Raw genomic sequence first — 15,349 nt, 5'->3', positions numbered from 1 at the left:
TTCAAGACCAGCCTGAGCAAGAGTGAGACTCCGTCTCTACTAAAAATAGAAAAAATTAGCTGGGCGTGGCAGTATACACCTGTAGTCCCAACTACTCGGAAGGCTGAGGCAGGAGGATCCCTTGAGCCCAGGAGTTTGAGGTTGTTGTGAGCCAGGCTGACACCATGACACTCTAACCCATGCAACAGAGGGAGACTGTGTCTAAAAAAAAAAAAAAAAAAAAATAGGGAGAAGAAAAAAGAAGTTAACTTGTCTGGTTATCATCTTCCTCATCTATAAAGTGGAGATGATGACAATAGTGTCTATCTCATAAATTGTCATGGACATTATATTGTTTATATCATAAAAGGTTTAAATATGAAATTTAGGTGTTCTTTCATAAATTTGCCAGTCACTTTAGAATCATTTTTGGGATTTGGATTTAGTCTATTGTTTTAGATGTCTTTTTATATAATTAAAAGGTTTTTCTAAATATCTATTTTTAATCAACTTTTAATTCAACATTTAAGGACAAGAGTGCGTAAGTGGCAACTTTATGCTGTTTTAACTATTGCCCTAGGTCTGGTAAAATGAGAAAAATGTGTTAATAATTTAATGTAATCCTAAATATTTAATTGCAGTATCAAATTGAAAGCACACTGAGCTCAGCATGGGGTTCTGTGTACACAGTTCATAGGGTAACAGATAGTAGTAATGGGCTGCCATTCTATGATGTACATACATATGCTTCCAAGTTTTATCTTCATAAAACTCACTACTGTCATTATAAAGTTAAGGCAGATAGGGCATATCTATTTTTTCTTTGAAAATGTTTAAAACATTTAACATATTTAGTTCTAAAAGATCTTTTTCATCTACTCTAAGACATCTGAATTTTTCATACATAAACAACTTAAGCTATTAATTTACTATCCACCTTTATTAAAATAATAGCAAAGGCCGGGCGCGATGGCTCACGCCTTTAATCCTAGCACTCTGGGAGGCCGAGGTGGGAGGATTGCTCGAGGTCAGGAGTTTGAGACCAGCCTGAGCAAGAGCGAGACCCCGTCTCTACTAAAAATAGAGGGAAATGATCTGGACAGCTAAAAAAATATATATAAAAAATAAATTAGCTGGGCATGGTGGCACATGCCTGTAGTCCCAGCTACTTGGGAGGCTGAGGCAGAAGGATCGCTTGAGCCCAGGAGTTTGAGGTTGCTGTGAGCTAGGCTGATGCCATGGCACTCTAGCCTGGGCAACAGAGCGAGACTCTGTCTCAAAAAAAAAAAAAAAACAATAGCAAAAATAATAATATGTAAAAAGTCTGTAACTCAAAATGTCATCACAGCACTCGTTGCTAAGTATATGCATATGAAGGCATACAGTAGATACAAAATACTTGTATACTATGCACATAGAAGGATTAAAATTTTTTTAATTATGTAAATGTGAAAGTTTTAGAGTAAATCTCTCCTCATTTAACATCATCTATAATTTTTTAAGACAAATTTAAAAGTACTGTGCATGAAAAAAATGGGACAGAATTATAAAGTTTAGATTCTAGGATAGTTTCCACATATATTTTACTGTATTTTTGGAGCACAGTATATTATTTAAATCAAATATGAGTATCCTGAACAAATAAAAGGGCTCTAGTGACTTCTTAAATATGGATATAGCGAATGGGGGCAGTTTCCCGACCAAAATATAAGAATATTGAATTATCAATTTAGTTTACTTCAACTGAGCAGGTTTTCTGAGGGAAGTAAAGGCTGAAAGAGTTGATGATTAAGCAAGTGAGAAAGTGTTAGAAAATTTGAGTATGAGATGAAAAAATACTGGGAGGAAATAAAAGTAAAGATTTTTGTTTTATGAGGTACCAAATTCTGTGCTACACATGTGTGATATCTACTAATCTGGTGTTTTTTGTGTTACCTCTATACTTTGCAGTATATAGCTAAAGAGGTTAAAAGATGAACAATGGTTTGGAAAGCAAGTTTTGGAAAACAGACAAAGCTTTTATTCGTTTGGAACTCACTTATTTTGAACAGAACTTTTTACTGCCTGTCCGTACTTTCCTGCATAGGCAGTGCGCAAAATCTTTTATGTTCCAGTAAATATGTGCAGTTGCTTTGGTACTGATGTCATCTTCTATAGCATTTCCTAGCCACTGTTCTCAACAAATTGGATCACATCATGATTTGACCATGACACAAAATGGCCATGGTACTGTATATCCTCATTTGTAGCAAAAATAAATTTTATACATTTATCAAAATTTGATGACATACCACTTTGTAAGGATCATTATTAATGACAAAAATGATGTGAAATGAAGTAACACAAGGAAAGAGATACCTAGAGAGAGGGAACTGGAAACTAAGAAATTCCATGGCATCAATTTAAAACTATCAAGATAAAAATTTAGAGGTGGTAGATACCTTATACAAGTCTACGAGAAGAGGAATGGCACATGTATAATAATGTATGAAGGAGTAAAGACCCAGAGCAGTAGATACTTCATGCCTGCTCTAGGATAAAATGCAAAAAGTCTTTGGTCTGGTCAAATGTCTTTAGACATTCCCCACTGGAACAAATACCCAAGGCCAGAAGCTTGCAGCAAAAGGTACAGAGACTGTAGAGGTATACAACCAATATCTTCCTGCATGCATATGAAGACTCTTCGGTCCCATGATTTTTATATTCCACTATCCATAATGTCATGAAATGAAATGCTAATTCCTGGGTCCCTACTGAATATTTTAACAATATGGGGCATTTTAACATTTAAAATATAACTGGCTATTACATGTTTATACATACGGTTAAGGTTATAGTTGGGAAGACCTTGAAGTTTTTTGACATACCGTATGTCTTTCTATATCCTGAAGGGAGAAAATTGCCTGCTGGGACACAGAGGTCTATTTTATGGTGCTGCAATTCATGTTCACAGGATAAAACAATAGGAAACACAATCATACCTTTACTGAAAGTTAAATATGCAAAACAGCCTCACATTTATTATATCAAAGTTACATGTATTGAGGGAATCAAAATATCTTCTCACTGGGGGAAAAACAGAAAATGCAATTTGGAAAAAAACCTGACTTTGTTTTATATATATAGTAAGTAGCTAAAAAAATAGAAATAAAACCGTAGAAATAAAAAATTGCTACAGTTCATCATGTTGGTATACATTGTATTCCTTGGGAGAAATGAAGCCATCACCATCGTGGTCATTCTTCTTAAAAATATCTTCTAAGACTGCCTCTTGATATGACTTGTCACGTGGCTTCTCATCTTTTTCAAATTCCCTTTTCAAGTACAGACTTATCTAGAGGGCCAAAATAACATTTTTTAATAAAAAGTTATCACAATAAATTTCCAGTAACTTTGAGGAATGTTTACAGTAAAGAAACCCATACCCAAGACTACTTGTTCTTAAGTGATATAAAATTTTTAAAAGCTAACTGAAGTTTTTTTTTTTTAACTTTTGAGGCAATTTTCTGGAGAGAAACAGGTTTTCAAATTAACTTCCCCTGAGATTATAGATAGTTAGTGGTACATACTCAAAGATTAGCATTTGAATTGAATTTTGTTGAAACTAAATGCTTTCTTTCCAATAATACTGTACATTGTTCACATTACCAAAGGAAAATCACTCTTAAACATTTCCATTAGTAAATAAAATCTAAATTGGTATTTTTATAACCTCTAAAAGTAATGGTTATACAATCAATAAAACCCAACTATGGGTTTTGAAATTTTGAAAATTAAAAAAATGTTTTCTATCCTTCTATATTTCTCCCCCTAAATCTACATAACTATGACAATCTCTCTGATAATAATGTCAAAGAACAGATATTCTGAAGTATTCCCTGTTTCTCTACACAACAGGAAATTTCTCTACACAAACACACACTGAAAGCATTGTCCACTGTAGTTGCCACTAGCTGCATGTGATTACTGAGCACTTGAAATGTGGCTAGATCAAACTGAAATATGTTACTATTTTATAAATGTAAAATATACAACAAATTTCAAAGACTTAAAAAGAATATTGATAATTTGTATATTAATTTCATGAAGTAATATTTTAGATATATGGAATTAAGATATATCATTAAAATTAATTTCACCTATGTCTTTTTACTTTTTTAGATGTGGCTACTAAAGAAATTAAAATTATTTATGTGACTCAATTGTTTTTCCATTGGAAAGTGCTAATCTATGTAACTAAAGAAAGCTACACACAATGATCTGGAAAGAATGTTCAGCAAGGCTACATTTTAGAGGTGAGAGTATTTTTGAAAGCTAGAGTTGAACCCTGAGGAGTTTTCAGAAATACATATTCTGCAGGGAGTTAGCTACGCTCCCAGCAAAAAAATCAGGTCCCTTTGGCAGGGGTAGTTGCAAGAGATAAGGAAAATAATAGAACATAGAAAATAATAGAATAGAGAAATAAAAGAATACACAGAGATGAAAGTACAGTTTTATAAAGTATAGATTTTATAATAGTTGGGGGATTGGGAGACCTCTAGCATTCCCGTGTGCTGTGAGGCCCTGAGTGAAGTTTCACATCAGTATTTATTGGTACAGTGATGGGTTGCTAGGGGTAACAGATTTACATAATAACAGGTAGTTCATTTTAGGTTAAAAGTCCCCCAAAAGTTTCTAGAGATCCCTTAATTAACTCTATCTACGTGAGCAAACATTTACAAAATCTTTCGAAGACAAACTTCTAAGTTCTAAGATAAAACTATCACTTAGCAAAAAGGCTAAACAGAAATATAGTGGCTCTATATTTCTTTATCTAGTTTTTGTGGATTGAGACAGGTAGTCAGGAGTGAAGCAGGAACTGTCCCTTAGGCTAATTGCTTTTAGCTGCAGGTGTCTGTCTGTTGGGTGGGCACTCTTTGATCAGTTCTCATCCCGTGGCCTCATGCATGCCAAGCTTTGTCGTACAGAATCAGGCAAAAGCCAACAGGCCTTGGAAAGCATTGCCAACTGATCTGTGAGATGCCCTCCCGAGGCGAGGCAGCTTTTGATCTATGAACTATGAACTAACACATTCACATATTCCTTCAGGGCAAAGCCCTGCAAAACTCCTGAAATCTTACATGTCTCCTTAGGAGATAGCCCTTATAAAGCAACAATATTCCATGCTTAACTCATCGTGAATAGACTTAATTTTAGGACAATCAATGGATCTTATTGAAGGATATATCAACTGTCCTCAAATGGGGCTTTGGTCCTACATGAGGGAGACTTTTTTCTTCTTTAGTAATCCCACATAGGTATAAAGAATATTAAGTAGCCTCAAGTATTCCTCATATTCTAAATTATTAAATTTAACTTTTCATAACCAGTATTGCTGATGCTCAAAATCAACTCCTTTTCCAGTACACTAGACTACAGAGGTACAAAAAGGTAGTGGGTAAGAACATGACCTTAATTTTGCTAGTAATAGGTCCCACACTATTTCCACTTTGTACTTAATAAAATACTGTATTTCTCTCTCCATCCTCCTCACCTTATTTATACTGAAGAAATAATTTACTAAATCTTTCTGAGGATGAAGAAAGGAAGTTTCTTTTAGTTCATGTTTCAAATCCGGGCTTTGCTATGTACTGGCTATGTGGTCTTGAATAAATTATTTAACCTCTTTGAACCTTAGTTTTGTCATCTGTAAAAGGAGAGCAGTAAGTACCTATATTGTAGGATTGATGTCAGGATCACAGTAATGATTATTGGGCATCAATAAGATAGCTATTGTTATTTAAGTGTGTGAAAATTACTCTCATCCATCTGGTGAAATAGCTGATCCCTGAAAGACATCTGGGGAAATTGTAGCTAAGTAAGTCACTAATTTGGATTTTCACTACTTTTATTTTCCAGAAAAGAAGTGAAGATCCCCTAATGTCTGCTGAGTAGTATTGACACTGCAGAATGTGACTCTTGGTGCGCCTGTGATAAGAACTGGTCTGTGTGCACAGGCTGAGCCCTCGGGTACTATGTGAATTCACCTGCAGCTACTGACCCTACAAAAGGTGAGAAGGAGTCAACAGACAAGTACACACTGGGAACAGTTTGCCACCCTTCTAGCTGCCCTTCTTAAGAAATAGGAGATGTTCCTTCTCCCCTTCTCCCTCTTCCATTGTTGGTCAACCAGTGTGACTCAGGGAAAAGTCCTTACTAATATCCAGGAGAAAGAAGTTGAACTGGTTAGAGAAAGGATTGGAGAGGGAGAGGAAAAAGAAACAGAGCAAAAGGCCTTAATCACCAGTTGAAATCAACCCAGTTGCCTTTTATAATACTCACTTAGGTAGCAGTTATGCATTTTGAAATGCCTCCAAATGAATTAAGGAGGGGAGACAACTGGGTTACTCATTTTAAGCAAGAGTATAGTCAGTGGGACTAAATAAGGCACTAGACTTCAATAAACAGGCAACTTAGCCTTGAAACATTCATGATTTTCCACAAAAAAGCAGTGAGGGCCCAAGGTTAAGAATACAGTAGTGAAGCCAGATTGTCTGGGTTACAATCTTGGTTTTGCCTGGTTTTGCTGTATGATTTTTGGCTAGTTAACCTGTCTGAGCATCTTGTTTCCCATCTATAAAGTGAAGATAATGATAATAGTGTCTACCTCATAAATTGTCAAGATTAGATAAATTCACATACTTAATGTGCTTATAAGAATACCTGGCACTGAGAAAGTGTGAAAAAAATGTTATCTATTAATCTTATAATATCTTTATTAATCCCTCAATTCATTTATAAGGCAGAGACACAGAAGCTAGGTTGCTGAACTCCTGGCTCCTGTTCTTTTTTTTTCTTGAGACTGAGTCACTCTGTCACCTGGGCTAGAGTGCCATGGTGTCAGCCTAGCTCACAGTAACCTCAAACTCCTGGGCTCAACTGATCCTCCTGCCTCAGCCTCCAGAGTAGCTCGGACTACAGGCATTTGCCACTGCACCTGGCTAATTTTTCTATTTGTTTTAGTAGAGACAGAGTCTCACTCTTGCTCAGGCTGTTCTCAAACTCCTGAGCTCCCACTTCAGCCTCCCAGGATTCTAAGATTACCGGTGTGAGCCACCATGCCCCCCTGGTTCCTGTTTATCAACTTTCTAGCCCACCCAATTCAAATTTTTGCTAGCTCTTTTCATAATCTCATGTAATCCTCACAATCCTATGAGGTGGAAATTACTCCCTATTACAAATTCTTACAAGTGCTGCTTGAAAAAGAGATCCACTCCTGTAGTCTATAAATTAGAAGAGTCCTGTAGAGATGAGTAATTTGGGATTGTAATGACCCACTTGCAGGAAGAAAGGCAGTGGAACAGGATGACTCACAAGTTTTATATTGGAAAATAATATTTTTATTATCTCAGAGCTTAGAGTTTTTAATAACCAACTCTATAAAAGCAGTGATCAGAGGCCATGCTAGGTAGAAATAAAATAGTTGTAACACAGATGTAAATTGTGATGAAAAAAATTTGTTTGAATTACCTCTGTTTTAGAGAGCTGCCTGTCATTGTCCGTGTCTATCTGTTTGAATGTTTCAACGCTCCGTGGTCCTTTGGTCACAGCATAAAGTTCAATCTCAAAAATCAATGTTGCATCAGGTGGAATCTTCCCTTCTGCTAAGGGTATAAGTTTTAACTGTTTAACATATTTGAAGATACAGTTCAAATATTTATTCACAAACAGCCATTATAGTATTATTTCATATTTATAAGAACTACTTTCTAAACACTTAAAAAATTTTTTTCTTGTCTTCTAGAAAAGTTTTTTTTGCCTTTTAAATATTTTTTTGTGTTTTTTTTCCTTTTTTTAACAGAATTTTTTCTCATGTTTTTAAACCAAGTCAATTCAAAGGACCTATGGGACTACTGTTTCCTGATTAAGTTAACATAAATACAAATCATGTAATTTTTATTAATGCATGGATTTTTTATTAATACATTGATACGGCCCTCCATATCAGTGGGTTCTGCAACCATGGATTCAACCAATCTCAACTTGAAAATATTAAAAAAAAGAAAGGATGGTTGTATCCGTACGTAACACGTGCAGACTTTTATCTAAACAATACAGTATAACAACTATCTATATAGCATTTACATTGTATTAGGTATTATAAGTAACCTAGAGATGATTTAAAGTATATGGGAATATGTTCAGAAGTTATATGCAAATACTATACCATTTTATATGAGGGACTTGAGTTTCTGTGAATTTTGGTATCTGAGGAGGTTCTTGGACCCTGTCTCCCATGGATACCAAGGGATGACTATACACTTCTATCATCATACAGAAGAAGGGAAGTACAGAGAAGAAATGCAAGGGCAGAAAAATTTTAACATGTAGATGAGTAATTGCTTAGAAAATGATTTTGTGTAGTTATTTGGAAGCATAAATAAAACAGGAATATCAATATATTTGTCTTTCAAATTTTTTATAGACATTAAAAAATAAGTAAAATGACAGAAAAACTCAGTAAAAATTTTATAAGGAGACTTCTAATCACAATACAAATTTTTAAGTATTAAGTTGAATAGTTCTCCTTAAGTTAACCTTTTTGCTGATGGTGCAGATGATTTTAATAAGCTATGGGCTATTTCAGATAAGTCATTTCATTAAAAAATGACTTGCCAAGAGGCAATGGGTAGCTTGTGTCATGAATATATTTCCAGGGTCTTACATGGTGCCTGATCTATTATAGGCACTCCAATATTTGAGGAATAAAGGATCCATGTTGTTTATTTTAAAAATTGCTAAGTTTGTCCTTTGAAGGAAACACCAATTTCTTTAAAAAAGTGGAGAATTCTTGCTAAAATTTTCATGTAGTCCAAAGAGAAAAGAGGTTGTAAGTTACAGCCAAAAGTGAAGACATAGAAGACATAGAAAAAAAACCTACACATGCATCATGTGACTAGTGTGAAAGTCCTAACCTAAAGTACCACATATTATCTGACTTTAGAGTAAAAGAGCTAGGGATTGATTTAACGACTGTTTTTATAAAACCCATTCCCATTCTGTCTAGACTCCTAGATAGAAAATCTCTTTATGACAGAAAAATAACTTCTCCTGACAATAATGAAAGACAAATTCAAAACACAAGTTCAAATTTCTTACAAAAAAATATCACAGGTATATATGAATTTTCTTAATAATTTTACTGTAAACATAGAAAATACTGCCAATTAGTTTTTTCTTGCAAAAACATTAAAGTATATAAAACAGAAAAATATGCATTTGCTATAGAATTACTTAGAGAAGCAGATCAAAGTAGGCGTTAATGGAAAGAATCTATACATACCACATATATTGTTAATTAAAGCACTAAAAATCACATGCATTTCAAGACATGCAGGGGTGTTCTGTGAGATGAGGCAAGGATATTTTGCAGAGGAAAGACTTCTTCAAGTACTACCTAAAATAAAGTTATAGCTAATGTTAGGTCTTAATAACAACTTACTTTAAAAAGCTTATTTAATCAAGAAGTTTTTTGTTAAACAGTTACTTATGGTCTATGTTGCAACTTTTAAAACAATCTAATCCAAGCTATTGTAATACGGGTAAGGCTAGCAGTTAACTACATTCCAATGAACATACTTTTTTAGGCCTCAGTTTCCTTACTTGTAAAATGAAGGTGCAGGTGGTGTTTCTAGAGAGATTCATCATTTTTATGTTTATTGGAGACACCTCAAATTGAATATGAACTTTGAGATAAGTCAAGCTTGTACTTATCTGCAGCAAGGGTCTGATTTATTAGAAGTTTAGGCAGCCAGAGTAGTCATTCATATCTAAGCATAAATTAGTTTATGAAAAGGATAAACTAAGCAGTCCTTTGCCTTAGGATAACAGACCCAGGATGGACACCTGTTGATGAGGGGTGTGGGTGCTTTAGGCACATAGGGGAATGGGTGCTCTGATGGCAGGCAGAGCATCCAGGCATGTGATGAGACAATACAAGAGAGAAGGGGAAACTCTGAAAATGAAAATGAGAATAAAAGAGACTGAAAGGCAAACTTTGCCTACATCATTTTGTCTGGACGTGGCTTCAACTCAACACAAAATTTTTCGGACAAAAATTGTATTCAACTTAATTCATCTTCAATTTTCTTTCTCTTTCCCAGGTTCCTTTAAATGAAAACAGGGTATACAAATTATAGTACTGTGGGAGCTATTTTGATGGGACCAAATGATTGGCAAAAACATTGAAAATAAAGCTGTAGTTATCTAGAACTGTCTTGTTAGGAGTTTTAAGTCTGATTGGGCCTGACTTGCAGCACTGACCTCCCTCCCATCCAGTTTGAGACAGTGATCCCTCTGGTCTTGCTGGAAAGAATTCTTAATAACTAAACCAACAGCCTCAAAGAAGGCATGCCACTTCCATGAAATATTTGGTAGTGGCCATATCTCATCGTAGAAAATTAATCTTTATAAGCTAAATATTTCAAATAGGTGGAGTTAGCAGGGGCTCTAAACAGGGTTAGGAGGCACATATTCTTTCTGTACAGGCTTCACACAGAAATAGGGAGCAAGGGCCTGTCTGAGGCTGTAGAATCAGTCCTTATCAGGCTACCCATCCTCCCCCTACCATTTACAAATTTCCCTCTCTATTCTGCTACACTAAGGTTAGTAATTTAAAAAATATGTAATTTTTGAAAAATTACTAATGCACATGATAAAAATTTCAAACAGTATAAAATATTAGAGTGAGAAGAAATTTCCTTCTCATCCTTGACTCTCAGGCCTCCTTCCCAGGAACATTTAATGTTATCAGATGACTGCATATCCTTCTAGATATAGTCTGTGTAGACACATACCTATGTGAAATTCCTCCTCTAAAATGCAAGCATGGAGGATTGGGAGTAGAGTTGATATTGTTCACTGCTTTATGCCTAGTGCCTAGAACAGACCCTGGCACTGATGCTCAATAAATATTCTTTGCAGGAATACATTCTGTCTTGCTTTATTTTTAACATATTAACATGTATAGCTCTACCTCATTCTTTTTACTAGCTGTACAGTAATCCTTTGTATGCACATAGCATAATTTATTTAAATTCCTACTGATGGATACTCAGGTAGTTTCCGGTCTTTTGCTATCAAAAAAAAAAAAAAAGTCTGCAGTGAATGTTCTTTTACACATGCCTCTGTGCACATTCCTGGAAATGGAACTACTGGGTCAGAAGATATGTGCATTTTCACTTCTGAAAAATACTGTTATATTGAATGATTTACATTCCCAGCAATAATGCATGAGACTGCTGGTTTTTCCTTGCCTTTGCCAACTTTTTTATCTTTGCTAATCCAATGGGTGAAAAATGGTGTCTCATTTTTGTTTTAATTTCCCTTTAGGCCTGGTGCAGTAGCTCATGCCTATAATCTCAGCACTTCTGGAGGCCGAGGTGGGAGGATCACTTGAGGCCAGGAGTACAAGATCAGCCTTGAACTCCTGGCCTCATATGGGGGAACATAGTGAGACCTCATTTCAAAAAATAATTTCCTTTAATTATGAATAAAATTAAGTATTCTCATAGGTTTAAAGGCTATTTGTATTTTTTTTTTTTTTTGCTAGTGGGCTGCTTTTGTATGGATTTGGCTTATTTCTAGGAATAGGCAATTTTTATTAATGGTTAGTAAATCTTCATTCATACCTGTTGCAAACAATTTTCTCATTTGCTTTACCTAGGTTTTCATATCTTCTCATTCCAGGATTTTAAAAATAGGCAAAATGTTGAAAAAATAAGTTCATTTCTTGAATATTTCAAGGCTTGTCCTGTGTTGGGGTAATAGTGACTGACAACTTATCATATCTCAGATGTTCCTTTTACAATGTTAGAGTGCTATTTTTGTATTCTAAACTCATATGTTACAGTTTCCTGAGTTTTATAACTTTGGTACTTCTTACCAAAGATCTGTGTTATAAACATTTATGTAATAATATAACATACTGAAAACAAATAAAAAAGCCTAAGGTAGAATTTATAGAATATTCACAATCATTATGAGTGCTGCCACAATATAGGGGAAAGAACTCTGGCCAGAGATCTATATACCCAAGATGTCTTATTTTCTTTATAAGTAAACAGAGGACTGAACTAAATACAGCCATAGAGTTCTGTGATTATTTTTATTTATTTTATTTTTTTGATTTCTTTTATTGGTTTTTAATTGTGGTAAAATACAAATAACGTAAAATTTACCATCATAACCATTTTCAAGTGTATTGTTCAGTAAAGTACACTCACACGGCTGTGCAACCAATCTCCAGGACTCTTCATCTTGCAGAACTGAAACTCTATACCCATTGGTCCATACCTCCCCATTTCCCTCTCACCCCTGGCAACCACCCTTCTACTTTTTGTCCCTGAATTTAACCACTTGAGGTACCTCGTATAAGTGGAATCATCCCTGTTCATCCCCAGGTTCATCCCTGTTGTAGCATGTGTCAGGATTTCCCTCCTTAAGGCTGAATAATATTCCACTGTATGCCTATACTCATTTTGTTTATTCATTCTTTTGTCTATGGACATTTGAGTTGCTTTCATCTTTGACTATTGTGAATAATGCTGCTATGATCATAGGTGTATAAATATTTCTTTGAGACTCTACTTTCAATTCTTTTGGAAATGTATACCCGGATGTCTATGATTTATTTTTAAACATAACTAAAAAAAGAAATTGAAGTTAAATACCTTACCATAGCCTTCCTTTCCATATGCAAATGAAGGGGGTATAATCACTTTTCGCTTTTCTCCAGGGCACATATTCATCATAGCAATGTCTAGGCCTTTTATGACTTGTCCAACACCAAGAACAAACCATTTGGGGTGGCCTTCATTTTGTGTCCGGCTATAATAAAAACCAATACTTAGGTAAGCTGATTTTAAGAATCAAACTTTAAAATATAGCTGGGCATTTAAAATTGGAGTCCTCTCTAACATCGTCTCTTTCCCCATAATAGCACTTTTTCTAAACCCCTGATGGGGTGTTTGGTTCAAACTTCCCTGTAATTGCCAGAAAGAAGTATGACTTGCTCAAAGCTAGTCATTAGGAGTCATCTCATTTTCTTTTTTATTGTCATCTTTACAAAAACTATTCAACAGTTAATTTTTTAATGGGTTTTTAGCCCCTAACTAGCTGCATGGCTTGTACAAATAACACATTTTAACTTCTCTGGGTTTGTTTTAAAAAATGATGGAGCAGGTATAGCCTCAAAAGGTCATTTTAACGGTAAGTTAAAATTTTCTGGCTGGGCATGGTGGCTCACGCCTGTAATCCCAGCATTCTGGGAGGCTGAGGCGGGAGAATCGCTTGAGCTCAGGAGTTCGAGACCAGCCTGAGCAAGAGCGAGACCTTATCTCTACTAAAAATAGAAAGAAATTAGCTGGACAACTAAAAATATACAGAAAATATTAGCCGGGCATGGTGGCGTATGCCTGTAGTCCCAGCTACTTGGGAGGCTGAGGCAGGAGGATCACTTGAGCCCAGGAGTTTGAGGTTGCTGTGAGCTAGGCTGATGCCACAGGACTCACTCTAGCCTGGGCAACAAAGCGAGACTCTGTCTCAAAATAAATAAATAAATAAAATTTTCTTATTGAATTTCTCTATTTTATTCTAAATGAGAAAAACAAACATTTCCCAATCCTGTCTTGCTAAGTCATTCTCCTTCTGAGTAATAAACCATCAATTAAATCAGAATAGGCAGCGGGTGGGATGAGGGAGCAGACGGAGGATCAGGGCCCAGCAGAGGTCACAAGGGAAGATACTGTTGGAGTGGCGTCTTGATACAGTTAGGAAGTGGCTCCCAGCTTGTAAAAATGGTGCTTCTTAAGAATAAAATATCTTTAACTATCCTATGTAATCTTCTGTAGAGACTCCAACTCTCGGCAAAGAAAAATGTGAACATCCTTATTGGCAATACCTTGATTTAATTCTAGACATCCTAGGAATAGTGGTGGTGCTTGGAAGTGTGGATGTAGTGTATTTTTGATAATTTCTTCCGCCAACATTTTCAATAATTTAAAAAGTAATATTCAGTTTATTAGAGAAGTACTGCCATAAAATCTGATTTTTCCCCCATGAATAAAAGGTCCAACTCTTACTGTTAAAAAAAACACAAAACCCAAACAACAAACCAGACGACCAACCAATTAGGCTTCTGGTAGGTAGGGAGGGGCAAGACCTTGTGCATCCACCCGCCGCGGAATCAGTTCGCAGCATTTCCTACCTGCAGTAGAATTTCGAGCCGTCTTTAGCCAAGTAGCCATCGTAATGGGCATTTAGTAGGTCTCCCTTCTTGCTTGTCTTAGAGCAGTTTTCTGGACGATGCAAAACTTCTATTTTCACTTCCTCTGCACTCTCTTCTTTCTTTTGTCCCTGAGCAGTAAGAAAGCTCCACAGGTAAAAGAAAATGACTAACGTGAATAAGAAATGCATGTTTTCTCCCTGAAGAACAGCGCGCTGGCTGCGGCGTGTCACTCGCGCCCGTGGCTGCCCCAGCCGCCAAGTTGCGACGCGTGGCAGGCATTGTCCTACGTCACAAAGGGCCGGGGCGGGGCTGTGCGCGCTGGGCCCAGCGTTTCGCGGGTTGGGGCCCGGCGTGTGCCCCTCTGGTACTGAGCTCTCGGGTTGCTGCCTTCGGTTGCAAAGGTCGCACCGCACGCTCGAACCGCTTCTCCTCGCTAAACCCGATATTTTACAGCCGCTTTCCTCAGGCTTCGGCAGTAACGCGTTTCCAAAACCAAAACTGACAAAAGACGAGATAAACAGCGTGGGGTGGGATATCATAAAATTAGAAGATGGTTGTCATTTCTGGGCGCAAAAGGCTTTTTTCTTAAGGCCCCTAGGGAACTAGCGGGTATTGGGGAGGCATTCTGGAAGAAGGGCGCTAAAAATAGCCTCGCGGTGGCTTTCTGAGTGCTTCTGAGGTGTCCTTGAAGCGCATTCTCGGGTCAGAGTCATGCATCGAGGGGATCCAGGCTGACACAACCTGAAGGCCGGCCGGACGCGAGGGAACTGCGGCGCCGCTGCTCCCGCGCCCAGGGAAACGCGTTTGCACGCGCAGACCTCGGCGATTCCCGACCTGCTGCCTGGCTTTTCTTTCCCCTGTGGCTTGAGGGCCTCTAGCAGTGCAGGAAAAGCTCAGGAATGCTTACCAACCCCGTGAGATCTGTAATCATCCACGTCAGATGAGGAAACTTGAGTATTGGGCATTTTTTCCCAATATCACAGCTAATACCAACAGGGATTTGGCCAAATTTGTTTGACACAACCCCATCTCCTCATTTTACTATGAAAATTCATAAAACATACAGAAAAGTTAAATTTTACAGTGAACACCCATATACCCACC

General features: G+C 36.7%; 1 protein-coding gene across 2 annotated transcripts; it reads right to left on the bottom strand.

The window, feature by feature from the left end:
* Positions 1 to 2,972: 2,972 nt before the first annotated feature.
* On the bottom strand, positions 2,973 to 15,062 carry FKBP7 (FKBP prolyl isomerase 7). 2 transcript variants are annotated; one of them, XM_045560354.1, is made up of 4 exons: positions 14,225 to 15,062; positions 12,695 to 12,846; positions 7,489 to 7,619; positions 2,973 to 3,313 (listed from the first exon to the last, which is right to left on the bottom strand). In XM_045560354.1, the coding sequence occupies exons 1-4, from the start codon at positions 14,782 to 14,784 to the stop codon at positions 3,152 to 3,154; spliced, it is 1,005 nt and encodes a 334-aa protein (XP_045416310.1). In that variant the 5' UTR covers positions 14,785 to 15,062; the 3' UTR covers positions 2,973 to 3,151. The 2 variants fall into 2 exon arrangements, with proteins under 2 accessions (XP_045416310.1, XP_045416309.1); XM_045560353.1 differs by having other exon boundaries at positions 7,489 to 7,622; positions 14,225 to 15,061.
* Between the last annotated feature and the right edge of the window lie 287 nt (positions 15,063 to 15,349).

This window comes from Lemur catta, chromosome 8 (genome assembly GCF_020740605.2).
Source record: "Lemur catta isolate mLemCat1 chromosome 8, mLemCat1.pri, whole genome shotgun sequence".
Lineage (NCBI taxonomy): Eukaryota > Metazoa > Chordata > Mammalia > Primates > Lemuridae > Lemur > Lemur catta.
This window is presented reverse-complemented; position numbering and strand designations above follow the sequence as displayed.